Genomic DNA, 16,495 nt, shown 5'->3' on the forward strand with positions numbered 1-16,495 from the left:
TCACTTTTCCAGTAATGTAAACTGAATATGCTGGTGGTTCTGATTTCTGGGGCCAAAGTGGCACTCTATGATGTTTTCAAGGAAAAGTTTGTGAGTGAAAAGAGGGGGACACTTTTCAAGTATAGCACATATGAAGGCAACAGAAATGACATGCTTTATTTTATTATTATTTTGGCTTGGGCTCCACACTCAGTAAAGCTCAGGGATTACTCCATAGCTCTGTGCTCAGGATTACTCCTAGAGGTGCTTGGGGGACCATATGGGATGCTGGGGATCAAACCTAGGTTTGCTGCATGCACAGCAAATGCCCTCCCTGATGTACAATTACTGTGGCTCTGGGATACATGTTTTTAAAAAAAGATGATTCTTAATAGGAAGAACATTTAAACTATAAGCTTAACATTTTTGAAGAAATGTTCTTTCTTCATGGTAATAATGTTTAAATAAACACTCCAATCTGGGTTTCCTCATATTCTCTTTTAAGTCATGAATTTCACTTTTTCCTTTTCTTTTTGTTTTTTCTTCTTTATCTCCCCAGGTTTTCCTTAAATTTACAATCTTCTCACACTAAAACTACCTGACTCGAAATGATTTTTAATGAATATCTGTTGTGGTTCCATAATTACTGTTCTTTTTTTCTTCTAAAATAAAAACTGTTTTCTAAACTTTTCTACCTATAAATAACAAATTGATTTCTACCTATAAATAACAATAATTTGAACAAAGATTATGCTCACAAGAGTCAATACACAAGAAAATGATAATATAAGAAAATTTATTTAATAATTTTATTGAGGAATATAGCTTTATTAATACAGACTTTCTTATTTAATATTTAGCCATGTTCTGGAATTTAATGTTTATTTATTTAATGAAATATACAGGCAGTTTTATAATTTAATAACATTTTTGCTCCAGAAGGCAAACTTAGATTAAGATTAATAGGATAAAAGACACTAGAGATACTTTTAATTTTACTTAAGTCCATTTACTTAGCATCAGTGTGTAACATACTCCAAAAGCAAGTGTATATCAAATTTAAAATGGGTAACCTTAATTGTGCTCAGTAATTGGATAAATGCTCAAACATTTTTCACTGCATATTATTTAAGGCATGCATTTTACTTTGTACTGATTTGCTTTTATTGAAATATCTTAATTATTTGTTTTGGTAAGAATAGGGAAGATCAACATAGGAAGTAGCAGTGTTAGAGAATATGTTTTTGTCACTGCACAAAACACATAAAGTGAGTATTTATACTGCACAGCTAACTTCCAGAGGTACAGAAATGGCACACCTTGGCACATGTGCATAAATGTGTTTATTTAAATATGAGAAAATATAAAAATAGAAGAAGTAAAAAACCCTAGTCAAGTTAAAATACAGAAAAATTTAAGCAAAGATATTTAATTCAGGCAATATTTAATGTATCAAACAGTAATCTTAATAGCGAGGTACAAAGTAATCATCTCAGGACGCCACAATGTCAAAAGGAGTCAGGTGTCCTCAGAACTTTTTTTCAGGTTTACAGTTTATTGATTATATACTTATATATCTTCTGGTTAGGTAGTGTTCATTTATTATCAATAATATAAAAATACCATTCTCTAAATATTTATATATGCATAATAAAATTGGAGTTCTGTACAATGACTTGAATAACTGAAGTTTCTTTAAGGATCACTTGCAGTTTCTTCTGCCTGCTTCACAGACCTATAGAGTAAAAACAAACAAAAGACGTGCTTAATGGTATGTTTATAGTATGGCATAGTAAAGAAAAGACCAAGATTTTAGGGTTTGACTATACACTATAAGCATTTTTACAACAGCAGTGACATTAGACTGCTACTTCAATTAACTGTGTTTTGCTACCATATGTCAACATCTGATATCTGTAGTGTTTTTGTGCAATATATATGTACACGTGTGTATATGTAACTAGAATTAGATGTATATGAAACAATTAAAGCAGGTTATCTTCTCCCCAAATCTAGTCACTGAGAAATAGTTGCAAGGTATATACTGCAATTAACATCTTGATGGATTGAATTTAGAAAACTAGGGTAACATGAGGTAGAAGAGGCTGTACAGGTTTTATTTCAATATTGAAACTACTTGTACGTAGTGCTTAATTGGAAATGATTCTTTTTTACTTTCAAGAATAATATGATTAGGATGTCAAGGATTCAAATTGAGGTTTCTAGAAACTTCATTTTATTTTCCTGCTTTGTACCTCATATATCTAATATTTCTGATTTTACCATTACAGCATAAATACTTAATAAAACATCAATTTCCAAATTGTTCCCAGAACCTGAAAAGGCACTTTGGGATACTGTTTTCTCAATAATTTGCTCGTTGAAGGCAGGTAAGAAGAGAGTCCAATTGTTTTTGCACATATGTTTCCTTTATTTGAAATGCACTCTCTACTTATACCAATCATTTCAGCTAGCTCCTTTATCTGATTAAATATTAAAATATTTCAGGCTTTAGCCTTAAAAATCATATTCTCTTACCCTTTGTCTACTAGACAAGGAGAAATTCTTGTACTTATATCAATTCAATACTTAAACAGCATCTGCATTTTATGTAAATATCAGTGTGTCACTACCTTTTTGGTAAACTCATGCCCCCTATGTCAGTGCTTTTCTCTGTAATGATACCTGATTCACTATGTACTTTTATTATATATAGACCAAGCATTATTAACTCATTCGAATCTCATATTTCAGGGCAGTTTGCTTGTATGTTATATCCCCCGCCCCCAAATTTTAAAGACCGAAAAAAAATCTTTGTCATTTTCTGTAGTCATAGAACTATTATGTAGAAAAGAGATATAGTTTTGTCTTCAATACAAAAGGATGAAATGAGAAATAAAATTCATACATGGAGCAAAATAAGAGGGTAATTTCTTTGAAAGTAATGTAATTGTTTTTAACAACTTAAATAATACAAGCTTATTATAGTAATATATATGCAGAGAAACATCTATATATATCAAATAAAAATTCATAGTAATTTTGTTTATAATAGCCTTGTTAATTAAATAAGTAATTCTGCACACAACTAAAATGGAATATATAGAGACATATATGTAACTAAAGTGAATTATAATACTGTCTTGTGACTCACTTTTTATGTTAATAAAAATGTTTCCACTTAAAATATATACATATGTCAGTCAATATCAGTATAAACCCATGTATATATATATATATTTTATTTTTCCCCCAAATATTTACTCCTTTAGAGACTTTTCAGGAGACAGAGGAAAAGGAGTCAGCTCTGCTACAGTCTTTTTCCGTCACACAGAATCTCTCAGATGCTTCACCTTTTACAAAATAATTCTCCCAGCACATATGATGGAAGAAGATAAAATCTATATAAACAATGCATCATGCCCAAGAAACAAATCTACATAATATTATTTAACAATTTTGTCACATATTTTTTTCTGAAATTTCCAGGACATTTTTATTTGTCAACTGTTGATTTAATTTTTTTTCTTCTTTTTTTTTCCCTTAAATTTTTATTAGTGAAACACCATGAGGTACAGTTGTAGACTTACAAATTTTTGTGCTTGGGTTTCAGTTATACAATGATCGAATACCCATCCCTCCACCAGTGCCCATTCTCACCACCAGTCCCAGTATCCCTCCCACCCCCATTCTCCCCATCCCACCCTATCACTGTGGCAGGGCATTCCCTTTTGTTTTCTCTCTCCTTTTGAGTGCTGTGGTTTGCAAAAGAGACATTGAGTGGCAATCTTGTTCGGACTATAGTCTACTCTCATCACGCATTTCCCATCCTGAGAAGAACCTCCCAACACCCTTTATTTGGTCTTCCCTTCTCTATCTGAGCTGCCTTTTCCTCTAGCATGTACGACTGTCCTCAAAGCCATGGAGTAATCCTTCTGGTACTTATCTTGTATCTCGTCTATTCTTGTAAACCCATGTATAGACTTATTCGGAAGAGAACTTGTCCTATCTTGTAGTGTATTTTAATAGAGCAATTCAGTATTCTATTATATATATTGTTATAAGTAAAGTAAAGCAATTCATTTCTGTTGGTCATTAGGTTGTTTTCATATATAACATGTTTTATGATAAAGCATTTTCCACTATTTTATTATAAATTTTTAGTAAAGTAAAGTAAAGAAAAGGCCCTCCTGTTGATCATCAATTTGCTTGAGCGGGCCCAGTAACGTCTCCATTGAAGACTTTGTTGTTACTGTGCCTGGCATATAGAATACGTCACGGGGAGCTTGCCAGGCTCTGCTGTGCGGGCGAGATACTCTAGGTAGCTTGCCGGCTCTCCGAGAGGGGCGGAGGAATCCAACTCGGGTCAGTCATGTTGGCTGCGTGCAAGGCAAATGCCCTACCACTGTGCTATTGCTCCAGTTCTGACAGCATAAAATTTTAATCAATATAATTTTCTTGTAATATATAGTGGCATGTTGTAGAAAATATCTTTTTGTTTTTAGAATGACAGGAATGGAGCTCAGGGCTTCATGCACGCAAAGCATGCAGACTATCGCTGAGCCATATCCTTGATCTCATAAATTACTTCATTAGATGATTTCCTATTATTGAATTATTCTGTCAATGAGAAACTAAAACCAAGCAAAATTAAGTGAACATGAAATGAAGTAGTATACTTCCTATTACTCCAACTATCACGTGAAAATTGAAGATCATTCAATTGAAGGTAGGGGTAATGCATAGAAGAGGATAGTATTAGATTTGAAGACAAAGAGATTGCTTTAAAGTTCTTTTTAATTTTGATATTCCATGATTTTGAGTGCTAAGGACAAAGTCTACTCTTCGATTCTTTCTGACACATACTTAGCAGCAGAGTCTGTGAATTATTCATTTACTTATTTATTTAAATTAAAATAAATTTGTTTTTGTGTTTTGGGTCACGTCCAGAAATGCTCAGGAGTTACTCCTGGCTCTGCACTCAGGAATTACTCCTGGTGATGCTTGGGAAGGGAAGGGCATATGAGACGCTGAAATTGAAGTTGAGTTGGTCCCGTGCAAAGCAAACTCCCTACCCACTGTATTATTGCTTGGGTCCCCTGTGAATTGTTCACTTTTATATAAAAATGAACATAGAGTAGCCTCATGTCCACAGAAATCAAATTGTTCTGTGTTGCTTAAACTTAAGGGCTATTTAGTGATGGCAGAAAGTCTGATCTGCACAGTGAGGGCATATGTTTCGACCTCACATCTATCTAAAGGCAATTTTCCTGCCAAGATGAAAGAATTTACAATCCCCATCTCAGCGCTTCAACATAGAATAAAATGGATTTAGCAAAGAGCCTAAGATTTAAAGTTAAAAAATGAAAAAGAAACCCACAAAGAACAAAGAGAAATATTTTTCTCATTAGATACCATTAAATAAAAAAAATTCTTACTCTGAACAGCATCAGATAGTACCCATAGTTTCAGATGTTGATATTAAGAGCCCCGAGCAAACATACCAGAGTAGACCACTGTAGGACAAGAAGAACATGGGACACAAAGGAGATCAGCAGAACCTGCACAATAAAAAAAAAGGGAGATGATATGCAGAACTAAGAAAAATAATCTATTACACACAATGACCTAGTAGTGGTCTGCCCAAATTCTAGTGAAGATTAAATAAAATTAATATCAAAATGATATTTACAGTATACCAAAACCTGCAATTACATATAAGTAGACTGTTTAGTTAGTAATGTATACATTTTCATTCCACAGTTCAGTCATTTTGAGTGTAAACTTTTGGTGATTTTTAAATAAAATAAAAGACAAAATAACCCTTTATATAGTGTCAGGGATATACATGTAGAATGCAGGAAGAATTCGCCTGAATCAGTCACAAAACTTGTTTTATTAGGCTTAGGTAAGATATACTTTAGCCTAGGCTAAAGGCATTAGGCATTATCACAGCCCATGTGATAATCCTCTGCAGACAGAGCTTATTCAGGATTGGATTATAAAGAATTATAATGCTACATTTGAATTTTACATTATTTCCACTAATTCATGAAATTTACATACATCAGTGAATATATATATGCATATACATTATATTTATACTGTGTGGCATATAGCAATACATGGTAAAAGTGTGCTCTGAACAGCTTCACAATAAAAAATAGGGAGATAATATGCAGAACTAAGAAAAATAATCTATTACACACATTTGATGTACATTTTTGAAGCTAAGAGCAAGCAATACATTGTGGGATGGAGCAACGATACTTGAGTATTTTAGTGGTAAATAAAATAGAAAGTAAAATGAGATATACAAGATAAAAAGGGATATAAGCAATTTCACATTTCTTGGAGAAAAAAATAGTTTATGTCTAAATTTTTTAAGCAAATCGATGAACAACAGGAGGACAGTGACAGTGACAGTGCTATTAGAAAACTACTTCTGTGTGGTGTTAATATACATCTTTATTAATATAAATTCACAAACTAATAGTTCTTTAGTTAAATAATTTTAGACAACATCCCATATGGAAAAATATTTTTATTTATTTTTTTTAATGTATCACTGAGATAGACCCTTACAAAGCTGTTCATGATTAGGTAACAGTCACACGGTGTTCTAACACCCATCCCTCCACCAGTATTCATTTCATATAGAAAATGTACAGCATGTTAAAAACTTTTGGAAGTCCTACACTAAAGTATTTAACTTGCTATTTATTAAATTTACTTGATAATGGAACTACTCTGGGTGGTGCTCAGGGGACCATGTGGGATTCCCAGATCAAACCCGGTCAGCTGCATGCAAGTCTACTGCCCTACCTGCTGTACTATCACTCCAGCCCCTCTAATTATTTAGTCATTAAGGTTTTATCTCTTAAGCCTTGATATATTTCTTATATGTTATCAAGAGTCTAAATTATTTTACAATTACATGTAATACACAGTAGTACAAATACATATTAGTATAAAATTCTTATACTGGTATAAAAATAGGTTACCTATTGGGTTTTTAACTTATTGTTTTCAAAATATTTTAATGATAATTAATAAATTGACTATTTTATAATACTTTTTTTTCTTCAATTTTTATTAGTGAAACACCCTGAGGTACAAATGTAGACTTACAAATTTTTGTGCTCGGGTTTCAGTTATACAATGATCGAATACCCATCCTTACACCAGTGCCCATTCTCCACCACCACCAGTTCCAGTATCTCTCCCACCCCCTTTTCCCCCATCCCCCATCCCACACTACCACTGTGGCAGGGCATTCCCTTTTGTTTTCTCTCTCCTTTTGAGTGCTGTGGTTTGTGAAAGAGATATTGAGTGGCAATCTTGTTCGGACTATAGTCTACTCTCATCACGCATTTCCCATCCTGAGAGGAACCTCCCAACACCCTTTATTTGGTGCTCCCTTCGCTGTCTGAGCTGCCTTTTCCCCTAGCGTGTGCGGTTGTCCTCAAAGCCATGGAGTAATCCGCCTGGTACTTATCTAGGCTATTCTTGGGTGTTAGTCTCCTATTTTGTTACTTTTTGTTACCCAGATGAATGCAATCTTTCTATGTCTATCCCTCTCTTTCTGACTCATTTCACTTAGCATGATACTTTCCATGTAGTACCACTTGTATGTAAATTTCATAACTTCATCTTTTCTGACAGCTACATAGTATTCCATTGTGTAGATGTACCAAAGCTTCTTTAACTAGTCATCTGTTCTTGGGCACTCAGGTTTTTTCCAGATTCTAGCTACTGTAATCAGTGCTGCAATGAACAGACAACTGCAGATGTTGCTTCGACTATACTTTTTTGCCTTTCTGAGGTATATTCCCAGGAGTGGAATTGCTGGGTCAAATGGGAGCTCAATTTCTAGTTTTTTGAGAATCGTCCATACTGTTTTCCAGAAGGGTTCAAGTAGTTGGTGTTCCCACCAGCAGTTGATAATATTAAATTGGTAATTTGATACTTTTGTATAAATTGATAATTTATGAATCCTTGATTCCTGATGGTTACATTTTATTAAAAATGCAACTATCCTGCATGGGGGAGGGTTCTACAGCCGCATTCATGGGAGGAAGTGGGGATGCATGTCTTGTACACTTCTCTAGTATTGGTGCTTGCGACCATGCAGCACTGAAAACAGAACCCTGAGCCTCCTGTATACAATATATGCACACAATATATGTCACTTTGTTTTTAAATGTTTTTAATTTATTTTTTGTCACTTAGGCTGGAGCAATAACACAGTGGGTAGGCATTTGCCTTGCATGCGGTCGAAACAGGTTTGATTCCTCCGTCCTTCTCGGGAAGCCCGGCAAGGTACCGAAAGTATTCTGCCCACATGGCAGAGCCTAGCAAGCTACTATGGCATATTCAATATGCCAAAAACAGTAACAACAAGTCTCACAATGGAGACATTATTGGTGCCCACTCGAGCAAATGGATGAATAACGGGAGGACAGTGCAGTGTGACTTGATAATGGATTTTCACATGTTATTAAAAATTCTTAGAGCATGCATTGCAAAGTGCTGCCTTAACAAAAGTGAAATAATCATATTAATGCAAGTTCTGATTCACAATTCAGCACCAAAGTAGGAACAAATCTGAATTTTGTACTCATCTAGATCTGAGTTCAAATTTTGCCACACTGTCTTCTTATATCCATAATCTGAAGCAAGTTAGTATCTCTCAGTCTCCTCTACTCCACATAATCATGAGAGAAAGACCTTTATAAACACTATTAAGTAGAAGACACTTTAAAGTTGTATGTTATTCAAAAGTTGGTAAAGGTAAGGTAAAGGCCCTCCCGTTGATCGTCGATTTGCTCGAGCGGGCCCAGTAACGTCTCCATTGGAGACTTTGTTGTTACTGTGTCTGGCATATCGAATACTCTCTCTCGGTAGCTTGCCAGGCTCTCCGAGAGGGGCGGAGGAATCGAACTCGGGTCGGCCATGTTGGCCGCTTGTAAGGCGAACGCCCTACCCGCTGTGCTATCGCTCCATACAAAGAACTTTTAGATTTAAATTGATGATTGAATGTGGAAGATAGATGCTGAATAAAGTTAGTGAACTTGGTAACATTTCTAAAAACTGTACATATGGAATGATTTTGGAAAGAAAAGTAATGTATTCATGTCTGAGTATAATACACCATCCAAATGTATTAAAAGGTGCTTGTAAAAAAGCAGCTGAATCAATGTCCTATATTAGTTGTTTTCCAATTCTAGGTATATCTTAATCACCTGCAGAGCTATTGCTGGCATGCTATATAGTGTTACTCCATAGTAAGAGTTTCTGACCTAATAAATGTGGGGAGGAGAAAAAGCAGGAGGGTGTCCTCCTAATAGATAAAAGGTGCAGTTATTGTATTTCATGCAATTTACCAAGAAATGCTGCTGCTCTTTTAAGGCCACGTAGAGCATGACTGTTATATATAGTAACACTGATTTTAGATCAAATGATGAAGAAAGATGTGATCAGACTTGGAGTAAAGTAAATAGTATTGGTAGCAAAAATGAGCCTTAGCATAGATTTAATAGGAAATAAAGAATTTTTAAAAGGAGGATGCTTATAACAAAAATGGATACTGATAAAGTAAAATTTTCTGGTTGGTTTAGATTTTAGAGCTACACCACATTTGATAAATGGTGAGCTCCTGGTAGTGAATCTGTAATACAGCTCACAAGGATCCTGATGTATTGAGTTTGAATGCCCTGTTTGGCTAGGACTTCGATGATAGCGTCAGTCTCAACAGAATCAAAGGCCTTCTTTAAGTCAATGAATGTTAGACAGAGTGGCATCTTGAACTCCTGAGAAACCTCATTGAGCTTGGTTACTGTGTGGATATGGTCGATTGTGCTGAATCCTTTGAAGAACCTGGCTTGCTCACATGGTTGTCCTTTATCTAGTGTTCTGCCAATCCTATTCAGGATGACTCCAGTGAACAGCATGTAGATGGATAATAGGCAGATTGGACGATAGTCGGCAATGCCGTGGATGACTCCCTTCTTGTACAGGAGAACGGTCCTTCTGGTTTTCCATTGGGATGAACCTTGCATTCAGACAGGTAGTGTGAAGAGCCGAGCCAGTGTATTGATTAGTACTGATGGCAGGTTCTTCAGGTGTTCAGGTCTGACCTTAGCTGGGCTGGATGCTGTTAGCTTCTTTACCTATGAAATAGCGTGTTGGACTTCAGAAGGGAGAATATTGGGAATGACATATCCATCCTGCAGAATTAGGTATGTGGGCAGGTGGACATGGCTCTCAAAGAGATCCGAGTAGAAGTCATGGATAATCTTCTCCATTGCCCTTCTGGAAGATGTAGTAGATCCCTTAGGACATCAGAGGGCAGTCATCTTGGTCTTGTAGTTGGCGAAGGACAGGTGGGCCTTGCGAATGCTTTTCCCAGCTTTTGCCCCATTGTCCAGCACTGCTGCTCTTCTCTCTTTAAGGTCTTCCTTGATTGAGTCTCTGCACTGCTTTGTGAGCTCAGATGTTCGCTTGTGTTTGCCTGAGGCTCACGTGCAGCCACATTGGTGAATGAGCTCGAGAGTTTTTGAAGATAGGCGTCTTTTTGTGGTTTTCACTCCCTCAGCATTCCTCGCACAATCATGGAGGTGCTGAACCAGCCATTTGTATTCCCTGACAATGTCGTCAACGATGGCATCTTCCCATGTTGCCACAATAGTGCCAAAAAGCTCCCAGTTGGTGGTCATTCTGGGAGTTCTCTTCTTAAACTTTGCAGCCCTTTCTCCCTACTCCATGAAGTAGAATTTTTCACAAAAGAGACAGTGGTCCAATCCTGTTTGGAATTTTGGGGCAACAGCAACATTGGTGAGGCAAAACCATTAATTGAATGTGATGTGGTCAATTTTGTTGTGGAACCGTCCACTGGGAGATTCCCATGTCCAACGTTTAGATTAGGCCTTCTGGAACTGTGAGTTACCGTGGATGGTCTTGGCCGACATGAACTCAGACAGTCTCTCACCCTGTTCGTTCCATTCTAGGCCATAGGTCTCCATGTGGAGTTCTTCAGCTTTTCTTCTCGATCCTATCTTGGCGTTAAAATCACCGACAATGATCTTGTAGAAGGTGTGGTCTTCCTTATAGAACTTCTCCAACTCCATGTAGAACTTCTCAATTTCTTCTTCATTGTAATAGGATGTTGGTGCATAGACAACAAAGATAGAAACAGCCTGCAGTGAGGCACATATGTTGAAGTGTAATTGTCCAATTCGGGTTGTTAGAGACGTAAAGAGAGGGGTTTGGCAGGGGTGATACAATTTCACTGAAACTCTTCAGTGCCACACTCAAGAACGTCATGCGTCAACTAGAATTGGAAGGAATGGGAGTGAAGATAGACAGTTGGCAACTACACCACCTCCACTTGCTGATGACATTGTTCTAATAACACCAAACATTAGCCAAGTGGAACAAATGCTGGCCGACTTCGGCCCTGAGTGTGGAAAGGTTGGACTGCAGCTGAATCTCATGAAGACAATGTTCATGAGAAACGGACTCATTCCTGATGTTCCATTCGCTCTCAACAGAATGACATCTCCAAATGCAGCAGTTATGTGTACCTAGGTCAAGAACTGAACATGATGAATGACCTGGCACCTGAATTGTGCAGGAGGAAGAGAGCAGCGTGGAATGCCTTCAAGAACGTCAAAGAAAGAGCTAAGAGCATGAAAAATCTCAGCGCCAGGCACATCTCTTCTACTCCACCATTCTTCCTGCTCTATCTTGTGCCTCAGAGACATAGGTCCTACAAAAACAGGATGAAAACACTCTTCGGTCTCCCAAAGAGGAATTGAAAGATCAGTGCTTGGAGTATCACGCTTCACTCAAGTGAGAGAAGGAATTCAGAGTTCTGACCTCTGTCGATGATTGAGGACACTGTCTCATTTGCCATGGCATCAAAAAATCAGATGGGCTGGACACATAATGCAATTTGGAGATAACTGTTGAACTAGAATTGTTACTGACTGGATTCTACGGGATGCAGAAGATCATGTGGCCGCCGACCTACGAGATTGTCAGACTTTTTTGTCAAGACCCTGAATGATTGGTTTGAGGCTCTTCATGTTCCTAGAATGAGCAGATGCCATTGGTCTACACTAGCATGTGACAGAGATGAATGGAAACGTTACTGGTGCCTGCTCGAGTAAATTGATGAGTAACAGGATGTCAAGTGATCAAATGATTACATTTTATGAGAAAAGTAGAATCAGGAATTATAAAGGAAAGAAATTGGGTAAGTCACCAAGGAGTTAAATTTTCTTCATAATAAGAGTATGATAGAGATGAAAATAATAAACTAGATGTAAGAACACATTCAAATAAAAAATGTTAATATATGGATAGTGTTCTTTGAATTGTATTAAAGGACCATCAGCCTGCAAAGCAAACTCTAAATCCACAGTGCATAGTGGATAGACCAGAGAAATTTACTGAGTGGCTGAGAATACAAATAGTTAAGAATACACGAGAAGATTTCATTTTGATGGGTGTGGTTGGGTAAGGCAGAGTGATCAAAGAAAACAGCAGTAAAAGACCTAACTGAGCTCAAATTTCTGAACAGGACTTTGGAATAACAAAGTAACTGTGTTAAGTGTTCAGCTCTACACTGCTTCCCTTTATTTTTGAAAGTGCTTGATATAAATGGGGCATATACTATTTTTTTCCATACTTGTAGGAATGTAAGAAATAAATGAGCTTTGGGGAAGTGCAGAGGAAAGAATAATCAAGCAAGATAATATTCAAGTCTAAATATCAAAATTATTTTTCCTTACTAGAGCACATTTTGCTGTTTGAAATTTTTTAAATTTAATCACCATGAATTAGTTATCAAGTTATTCACGATTGAATTTCGGGTATACAATGCTCCAACACAAATACATTCACCAGTGTCCAATTCCATCCACTAGTGTGCCCAGTTTCCCTCCTGCCCCCACCAGCCTCTATTTTAATTTTAAATTTTGTCCCCTTTTTTTATTATTATTTCTTAAGCTGAGATCTCCAAGACTGCTCAGATCAGAACTGGGCCTCCTCCACCCAGAGCCCCATTTTCCAGTAGCTAAGTGGTTACACACACAAACCGCCCCCAGCGCCATGAAATTCCATCAACTGCCAAGATCCAGAGACTATAAAAACAAAGTGGCCGCATGGCTGGATACAGGGCCATGCGACCTCTTATAGTTTAGTTCTCCTTCTCAAAGAACCCGGCAAGCTACCAAGAGTATCCTGCCCACACGGCAGAGCTTGGCAAGCTCCTGTGGCATATTTGATATGCCAAAAACAGTAACAATGGTGTGTCTCATTCTCCTGACCCTGAAAGAGCCTCCAATGTGGCACCGTTGGGAAGGATGAGAAAGGAGAAGCTGCTAAAATCTCAGGGCTAGGATGAATGCAGATGTTACTGGTGCCCCCTTGAGCAAATCAATGAATAACAGGATGACAGTGACAGTGAGACAGTGATTATTTCTTGAAGAGAAAGCAGATTTTCTCAGGGAATGCAAGACAAAAATCACCTAAAGGCGTCTTTAAGGCAGTGTAACAAACGCTGTAAAGCTCATATGATGGGCAATGTTATACTGGCAACTCTGACTGAACTATCCTTACTGCAGTGGGAAACAACATATTGAACATATGAAATGTCATTGCACATATGATGCTTTGTTGTCTGCATCAATAAGCCTCTGATTTTAGACATTATGACCACATTAAAAATAAGAAGAGGAGATTCTTATCCAATTCTCAAGTGATCCTCAAAAGTCACTTTTTAAACAGAATTCAGTTATTAACTATATGACAGATTAAAATCAATTACTACATTAAATAAATGTACACTGAATACTTCTAATGTCATATAGAAATTTAAATTGTCTTTTCCAGTAGATAAATTTTTTGGAATTACATGTGGAAACAATTTATAAATTATAGTCTTATGTAAGTAGTAGAAAATTCTGAAAAATATTTAAATGTTAACAAAAGGATAATCTTTTATATCTAATATGAAAGAAAAAATTATCACATTTATGTTTAAGAACACAAAGAAAAGCTATGTTTCATCTGAAGAATGTTTAATTATGTGATGTTGATATATAGTTTTAGAAATATATAGTCAATATTTCAAACATATCTTTTTGAGGAAATTTGGCAGCATACTTTGAACAGTTGTTCTATTTTTAATAGCTTAGTATGGGATTGAATACAGGCTTAATATAATTACTAAATGTTATTTATTTTAGTCTGTCAAAATTTTAATTTTTGTGTTTATCATATATGCCTCCCTTAATTTTCTGGATGACTTTGCCTGTAGATAATAATTTGGAGCACTGTGTAAATATAACTAAATCAAGTTGACATTTCTATTAAAAGCAGATTTCCTAACCAAATGTATTACTGCTTAACTTTATTATGTCTCTTTTTTAAATTTTCTTGTTTTACAGTATTTTCTTTAGGACATAAACTATTTCAGTGTTTGGTGAAATAATTCTTTTCTTGATGCTATCTATATACACATTCTCTTCCCACCTTCTTTTTTTTTTGCTTCTATATGTGGAAAATCATTTCAGAATAGAGAATTGTTTTGGATTAAATTAGAATGTAAATTATATTTGCTGTGTATACTTAGAAATGGATTTATAAAAAATCCAAATTGTAAAATAAGGATATAAATTACAAATTGAAGTTGTCACAGTAATTAAAAGAGATACCAAATGACACATAACAACAAAAATTTAATTAGAGCCAGCTCTCTTCCATTTCCTCACCCTTTAGTGACTCCTGTGTCATTTTAGAGAGTTGAAAATGTCCACTGCATATAATTGACTTAAGGGGAAATCTCACTGCTAAAATTCTAAAAATTTCCCTAAAATATATTTTCATGGTTAGACTTTATTTTAGGCTAAATGCCAGATCCCTTAATTTATTATTAAATTACAAATCTATTATGTCTACTACAATATATGCTGTAATATATACTGACTTCCTCTGTCAATTAGAATGATTATGCTTTTGTTTTGTTCTTAGAAGTTCTATTTTCATGTAACATTTTTATTATACCCAACAAGTAATTTATTCAGTCATGGCATAATTGTTACACTTCAATTTCTCACCAGTTTCTTTTTATTTATTTATTTTTTAAAAAATTTTATTGAATATCTGTGAGATAGACCATTACAAAGCTGTTCATGATTGGGTTTCAGTCATATAATTGTCCAACAACCACCCTTCTACCAGTATACGTTTCCCATCATCAATGTCCCTCATTTTCCTCCCACCATCCCCTCAACACCCTACCCCCCCTACTCAGCCTGTCTCTATGGTAGGAGCTTTTCTTCTTTTCTCTCTCTCCTTTTATGCATTATGGTTTGCAATACAGGTACTAAGAGGTCATTGTGTTTGTAAGGACATTCAGTATTTTTATCAGGAAGACAAAGCTGGAGTGGCTTTTGTAACTAGGAGGCATTATAGGAAGGTGGGGATAAGTAAACCATCCTGACCCTAAGAAAGATTGGAGATTTCAGTCACAAAACCCTCATACCTGAATTTTCAGCAGATTTTATCTTGGTGAGGTCTGTCCTGAGACGGTGGAAACTGGCTGGGGGCATGGTGGCAAGTTTGGACTGTGAAAGCAAATGTCTGCCAGGAACTGCTTGGGTGAACTCCAGGCTGACCCCTACTTGCCTCCAATTTAACCCAGTCTGTTCAGCTTGGTGTGGGTCTGAGATTAACTGCAGCTTTTGATCTCTGTTGAGATTTATTTATGGGTCTCTGAAGCAAAGCTGGTAGAAGAGCTTATGTGGTGATGCTGGAGTTGGTTCATGGTGGTAACTGCCAGTGCTTCCAGGAGTATAGGGAAATAGGGGAAGCTAGACCATCCCAATCCCAATAAAACCTTGAGATTTCAGTCACACAATCTGCATACCCGAATTTTCAACAGAATATATCTTGAAGAGGTTCATCCCAAAACAGTGGAGTCCAGCCGGGGAATGGCAGAGGTTTTGGATTGTGGGATCAAGTGGCTGCCAGGGGCTCTTCTTGGGTGGGCATCAAATTGACCCCCCTCCTCCCCACCTCCCGATTTACCCTGATCTGTTCAGCTTTGTCTGGATCTGAGATTAACTGTGGCTGTTGATTTCTATGGAGATTTACTTATGGGTCTCTGAAACAAGGCCAATAAATGAGTTTGTACAGTTAAGCCAGGAGAGGTTTGTGGGTGTGGTTCCCACATACCTAACTTTCGGTTATCTAATTTCTTGGGAAACTTGGTCCTGAGTTGTTGGGGTCTGGCCAGAGGCCCAGAGACAAAGTGGCAATTTGGGGGTATTAGGAAGTCTGAAGGCACCATCATGCTGCTGATACACTCACCCTGAAGATACAGGTTGACCTGCTGGTGGTACCACACCCACCCAGCAATTTCTAATAACAAATATTCCACTGGTTTCTAAGAGAGTATGCCAATTAACTTTTAATTTATCTCAAACCTTAATCATCTTTTAGTCTA

At 36.5% G+C, this 16,495-nt stretch overlaps 1 protein-coding gene across 2 annotated transcripts in view; it reads right to left on the reverse strand.

Moving 5' to 3' along the window:
* Positions 1-1,573: 1,573 nt before the first annotated feature.
* CUNH8orf34 (chromosome unknown C8orf34 homolog) overlaps positions 1,574-16,495 on the reverse strand; it is a 339,451-nt gene continuing 324,529 nt past the window's right edge. For both annotated transcript variants that reach the window (XM_056108308.1, XM_056108259.1), the window contains exons 13-14: positions 5,484-5,540; positions 1,574-1,714 (exon numbers count right to left, since the gene is read on the reverse strand). In XM_056108308.1, coding sequence (XP_055964283.1) covers positions 1,707-1,714; positions 5,484-5,540 — 65 coding nt within the window. In that variant the 3' untranslated portion in view covers positions 1,574-1,706. The remainder of the gene's footprint in view (positions 1,715-5,483; positions 5,541-16,495) is intronic.

The sequence above is a fragment of the Sorex fumeus genome, unplaced genomic scaffold (assembly GCF_029834395.1).
Source record: "Sorex fumeus unplaced genomic scaffold, SorFum_2.1 ptg000002l, whole genome shotgun sequence".
NCBI lineage: Eukaryota > Metazoa > Chordata > Mammalia > Eulipotyphla > Soricidae > Sorex > Sorex fumeus.